This window comes from Oncorhynchus gorbuscha, linkage group LG14 (assembly GCF_021184085.1).
Source record: "Oncorhynchus gorbuscha isolate QuinsamMale2020 ecotype Even-year linkage group LG14, OgorEven_v1.0, whole genome shotgun sequence".
In the NCBI taxonomy this organism is placed as follows: domain Eukaryota; kingdom Metazoa; phylum Chordata; class Actinopteri; order Salmoniformes; family Salmonidae; genus Oncorhynchus; species Oncorhynchus gorbuscha.
Window position 1 is genome coordinate 34,490,644 of NC_060186.1, and position 6,511 is coordinate 34,497,154.

General features: G+C 43.0%; 1 protein-coding gene across 3 annotated transcripts in view; it reads right to left on the reverse strand.

Moving 5' to 3' along the window:
* Window positions 1-2: 2 nt before the first annotated feature.
* The window catches only part of LOC123994826 (protein IWS1 homolog), a 43,282-nt gene continuing 36,773 nt past the window's right edge, over window positions 3-6,511 (reverse strand). For all 3 annotated transcript variants that reach the window (XM_046297843.1, XM_046297845.1, XM_046297844.1), the window contains 3 exons: window positions 1,765-1,821; window positions 1,566-1,677; window positions 3-735 (listed from right to left, as the gene is read on the reverse strand). In XM_046297843.1, coding sequence (XP_046153799.1) covers window positions 610-735; window positions 1,566-1,677; window positions 1,765-1,821 — 295 coding nt within the window. In that variant the 3' untranslated portion in view covers window positions 3-609. The remainder of the gene's footprint in view (window positions 736-1,565; window positions 1,678-1,764; window positions 1,822-6,511) is intronic.

Below are 6,511 nucleotides of genomic sequence, written 5' to 3' on the forward strand. Positions count from 1 at the left end.
GATCTGGTGAAACCCTCTTTATTATGAAAGTAACTTCAGAACCAACCAGCACACAGTGAAGACACACAGGCAAGCTCCTAAGTCTGTCCAGCTTCTTCAGAAACAAAGTAAAACAATGAAGGCCTAATGTATATTCAATATGGAGCAATTGCAATTTAAGGGCAATGTTTGGTAAACGCTAAATGTCTGCTCGCGCTACAATGTGAATCCTCCACACTCCGTATTGAATCTATCCCAGTCTAGAGGACCGAAGGCCAACCAGCCTGTGAATCCACACCACTATCATACATTCAGGCTGGGCTGAGGGGGTTTGTATAGGGAATGGTCCCATGTGCTTTAGCCAACTCTTCTAAACATTGTCATGCTAGTTAGAGGAGTTGGCTAAAGCACACAGAACTAGGACCCTGGCCCAAATCAAAGAAATAATTGCATTATTCTATCATCCCTTCCTTGGAATAATCACAGCTCTGAATTGAAACCTATGCTTTCTTGTAGCCAATCACTTCAAGAAAGTAATGATGAACAATTTGAACTGGGACCATGCTATAGGAGCAACATATAAAAAAGGATAAATAAAAAAAGTCTGAAAAAAACTATTAGTTTTAAAAATCAGAGGGGCATCCGGTTGCCCTGGACGCTGATTTTCACTGCGTGGCCCGTCTTCGTCATACGCTTGATGTCGGCAAAGCGACGCAACTGTTTGTCCACCCGTGACATGCCCTTCTTAACCGGGGCCTGGGAGACAGAGGGAAGAGGAGAGAATTAGTGAAGGGGAAAAAGTTAAACTACTCACTAAAACAGTGTTTCTTCGACAACATATATATATATATTTGCCGTAGTGGTAATATACTGTAGCACCACTATAAACCTAGCGAGTGAGGTTACCAAGACACAAGCACTCTTTTTGGAATCATGAAAATTGGAATGTTCTGCATTCGAAACCCTAGTATTTAAAACAACACTAAGTTGAATAGTAACACATTCCCCACGCCGGACACAGAAACTCAAGCGGCATGCTGGTATAGCCTAATGTCTTAAAACCAGCGTACTTATTCAATTATTAGGTGGCTGGCAACAGCATGCAGAGCCGTTTGACCTGGTGGGAGGGTTGCTCTCCTACCCAGGACCAGCAAGAGGCATGCAGGTGGCACTTACTGCCCCGTGTGGTGACAGTAGGTACTACAGGGGCATGCCATTGCCATCCACATTGATCTTCACCGCCATGATGCGCCGCTGTGACCTCTGCTGGGCAATGCGACGCTTGTGCTTTTCCAATCGGCTTATCCCTTTCTTAAAGCCTGTCTACAGTCGGGAACCAATCACATTCAACTCCTTACCATCCTTCCTTTACTGATGCCCAAGTAGTGACAAAACAGCTAACAAGCTACAATTCAGACCCAGTTCAGTCACACCTAAGGTAACATAACTAAAATATCAATTTCTAGGTCATGTCTAGAATGCAGGTCTGATGAGAAAATTATTGGTCTGGTCAAGACAGTCAAAATAAAGGGACAACTATCATGGGTCCTTCTCTCTGGCAGACAGATGGACAGCCAAACACTCACTGCTCTGGACTCGCTCTCCACGTTCCATTTGGGCCGCACAACGTAGTCCTTGTTGGATGGCATGGGCACCCTGGCTCGGGCACAGAACCCAGGGTCGCCTGGGCGCAGAGCTCTGTCGGGCAACAAACACAGGATGGGTGTCAGCGGAAAGCAACATACACAGACTCAAGACAGACATACAAAGGACTCAGCTACTCACTTCTCTTCTCCTGTCAGTACTTTCTCCAGGTCTCTATGAGGAGTCTGTCCCCCTGAGCTGTAGAGAGGGAGAGAGAGAGAGATACTGTCAACTCTCTCTGGTCCTGCTTAGGCCACACACAATTTACCAAATGTAAATGTTCAGCTACAGTAGCACTCTGCACACTGGTCTTAAGTCTTAACACATGCCATACTACCACTTCCCTGTTCTCAAAGGGTTCAGGTTTGAGAGTAGTAGCAAAGACAGGCAGAAACTGCTTCTTCAATAAAAATCCCAGATCACACTTATAGACGATGTCATGGCAACGTTGGCTAGCTAAGCTCATACGTAGAAACACGTCAGCGGTTCTAACCCTCTTCTCGCGCCGAACTACACATGCGCATCGTGTCGACCTTCAATGTACAATTCCGGCAAATTAATTACGGTCTTTGTTAGGAAGAAATGGTCTTCACACAGTTTGCAACGAGCCAGACAGCCCAAAATGCTGCATACAGTGGGGCAAAAAAGTATTTAGTCAGCCACCAATTGTGCAAGTTCTCCCACTTAAAAAGATGAGGCCTGTAATTTTCATCATAGGTACACTTCAACTATGACGGACAAAATGAGGAAACAAAATCCAGAAAATCACATTGTAGGATTTTTAATGAATTTATTTGCAAATTATAGTGGAAAATAAGAATTTGGTCAATAACAAAAGTTTCTTAATACTTTGTTATATACCCTTTGTTGGCAATGACAGAGGTCAAACATTTTCTGTAAGTCTTCACAAGGTTTTCACACTGTTGCTGGTATTTTGGCCCATTCCTTCATGCAGATATCCTCTAGAGCAGTGATGTTTTGGGGCTGTTGCTGGGCAACACGGACTTTCAACTCCCTCCAAAGATTTTCTATGGGGTTGAGATCTGGAGACTGGCTAGGCCACTCCAGGACCTTGAAATGCTTCTCCTTCGTTGCCCGGGCGGTGTGTTTGGGATCATTGTCATGCTGACAGACCCAGCCACGTTTCATCTTCAATGCCCTTGCTGATATAAGGAGGTTTTCACTCAAAATCTCACGATACATGGCCCCATTCATTCTTTCCTTTCTACGGATCAGTCGTCCTGGTCCCTCTGCAGAAACACAGCCCCAAAGCATGATGTTTCCACCCCCATGCTTCACAGTAGGTTTGGTGTTCTTTGGATGAAACTCAGCATTCTTTGTCCTCCAAACACGACGAGTTGAATTTTTACCAAAACATTTTCGTTTCATCTGACCATATGACATTCTCCCAATCTTCTTCTGGATCATCCAAATGCTCTCTAGCAAACTTCAGACGGGCCTGGTCATGTACTGGCTTAAGCAGGGGCACACGTCTGGCACTGCAGTATTTGAGTCCCTGGCGGCGTAGTGTGTTACTGATGGTAGGCTTTGTTACTTTGGTCCCAGCTCTCTGCAGGTCATTCACTTGGTCCCCCCGTGTGGTTCTGGGATTTTTGCTCACTGTTCTTGTGATCATTTTGACCCTACGGGGTGAGATCTTGCATGGAGCCCCAGATCGAGGGAGATTATCAGTGGTCTTGTATGTCTTCCAATTCCTAATAATTGCTCCCACAGTTGATTTCTTCAAACCAAGCTGCTTAGCTATTGCAGATTCAGTCTTCCCAGCCTGGTGCAGGTCTACAATTTTGTTTCTGGTGTCCTTTGACAGCTCTTTGGCCTTGGCCATAGTGGAGTTTGGAGCGTGACTGTTTGAGGTTGTGGACAGGTGTCTTTTATACTGATAACAAGTTCAAATAGGTAACAAGTTAATACAGGTAACAAGTGGAGGACAGAGGAGCCTCTTAAAGAAGAAATTTCAAGGCTGTGAGAGCCAGAAATCTTGCTTGTTTGTAGGTGACTAAATACTTCTTTGCCCCATTGTATACCCTGACTCCTCTTGCGTTCAGTGCAAGCAAAGTGACAATTTCCAAAGTTAATATTGCCTGCTATCATGAATTTATTTTAAATATGCAGGTTTAAAAAATATATACTTGTGTAAAAATATACTTGTGCATTTATGTTTATGGTTAGGTACATTGGTGCATTGATTGTGCTTTTTACATGAATGTGCTTTTGTTAAATCATCACCCGTTTAGTGAAGTGATTCGATGAGAATTTAACAGGCACCGCATTATATGCAACACAGGACAAGCTAGTTAAACTAGTGATTATGTTAAGATAAGTTTCATGTTAGCAAGCAACCTACCTTGGCTCCTTGCTGCACTCGTGTAACTGGTGGTCAGCCTGCCACACAGTCTCGTGGATTGCAATGTAAACGGCCATAATCAGCGTCCAAAAATGCCGATTTTTTAAAGCTATAACATCGGCCCCAATTAATCAGCCATGCCGATTAAATCGGTCGACCTCTAATAAAGACCCATGCACCAGAGGGGGAGAGCAACAATATTTTCTGACACGACATTTTGCCCTGCTTTGGTGGAATTCTTTGTTCTGTCTAGACTACATTACTCTTGAGTTCTGTATAACATTTAATGAAATAAGCTATAGCAAATAGGAAAATGACTCTTAATGTCACTTGTGTGCTGCCTGAACTGACTCAGTTCTTTAGGTTCTAACATAATACAGCATTGAACTATCAAAACATGATGCACAACCAAACAAAACATACAGGCTACACGAAGAAAAACTAAACACCCCAAAAAACGAGTTGTTCATTCCTCAGCTGGAGAGAGATGTCATTTGAAGAGCAAAACGATATGAAGAACACAAAGGGTAGGGTTAAGGTCAGCGAGAGGGCAAATGGCCAGACAACCTTCACTACTAACTGAGGGAAGCTATACTCTGCTTCATGCCAAGATCGAAACCCTGGCCCAGTGATCCATTTTAGCTTCTGACAGACATGGTTAGAGTTACAACAGCAAACACTGATCCAGCATGATTCAAATGAAGAGAATCTCCCACACAAACAATACATTTACAAAGTAGCCTTTCGAATCCCAAACAAAATGGAAAAAGAAACAAACTCAAAATTAAGCCACGGACACAACAAAGCCTCAGTAAAGCTAGGCTCAATTTGACTATCCTCTATACCAACAACTGTATCATCGTCTTTGTGTGTGTGGGGGGGGGGGGGACCTCAGGCATAACAACCTGGAGAGGTTGAAAATCTGACTGCAGCCAAAGTCATTCGGGAGGTGGAGCAACCATGCAACCACACTGAACCGGAGTTGCTGCGGGGAGAAGACATCCGGTTCCTTGGACCTATCCACCGTTTGGGGCTGACTGGGGGGAAGGGAAGGAGGGACCACATCGAGAAGTATAGACAGATGTCATGGAAAGAGGGGATTTGACAAACATGAGAATGACAGTGAAAGGAGGAGAGAGGACTGAAAAGTAGATGGAGGATTTGATAGGACAGTGGGACAATGAGCTGGAAAGGGTGGGAGGGGGTTGGTTGGAGTGAACACATCATGTCTCCAGTGATAATGTGAAACAACCGCATGTGTGTTTCAGGAGTATATTGTGTAACGAGTGTGTGGTACATCTACGCGTGTCAGGGTTTTCGTTAGTCGGCAATAGGCAGATGGAGAATAAATTAAGCAGATAAAAAAAGACCAGGAGAAAATAAATTCCATTGCAAAATAATGCTTTTTATTAAATTGATGGAAATACATTTGACTGTCATGCTTATCGGTCTATAGGTTCATTTGCATAATTTTATGGAATGAAATTGGCCCGTGTATTTTCATTAGTTGTTGGATAAATAAGATGCATGATGACTATCACACACGCACTGTCTATTTTTTGTGGGATTTCACCTGCAGTTCCTCAGCTGGAGTAAAACGTGGTTTTATATGCCCATTTATTGTGCAACAATTATAAATCCAGTTAAAAACAGTTCTGGGAGACGATTGAAATGCACTACCATTTTTATGTCTCAACTGGTAGTTGAAGCACGCATCCCATTCACCATTAAAGTGCAGGCAACAGGCTATCAGTGTGTCAACCACCACTTTACAATGTGAGCAGGGGGCAGTATGCATTTTTAAAACATACTTGTTTGAACCCTGAACATTTTATTACATTATGAGGTATGTCTTACCTTGCTTCAAAGTAGCCTATAGGCAAAATTCAACCATGTAAACATGGAGGAAATTATTTTATTAAAAAATACTTAACAGAAAAGAAAAAAAAGACACCAGTCTTAATGTCAACAGTGAAGCGGCGACTCCGGGATGCTGGCCTTCTAGGCAGAGTTGCAAAGAAAAAGCCATATCTCAGACTGGCCAATAAAAGAAAAGATTAAGATGGGCAAAATAACACAAACACTGGACAGAGGAACTCTGCCTAGAAGGCCAGCATCCCGGAGTCTCATCTTCACTGTTGAAGTTGAGACTGGTGTTTTGCAGGTACTATTTAATGAAGCTGCTAGTTGAGGACGTGTGAAATGTCTGTTTCTCAAACTAGGCCTCCCATTCCTCTTTCTATTCTGGTTAGAGCCAGTTTGCCCTGTTATGTGAAGAGAGAAGTACACAGCGTTGTACAAGATCTTCAGTTTCTTGGCTATTCCATACAAGAAATTGCCTTCATTTCTCAGAACAAGAATAGACAACTTTCAGAAGAAAGTTTTGTTTCTGGCCATATTGAGCCTGTAATCGAACCCACAAATGCTGATGCACCAGATACTCAACTCGTCTAAAGAATGCCAGTTTTATTGCTTCTTTAAATCAGAACAACTGTTTTCAGCTGTGCTAACATAATTGCAAAA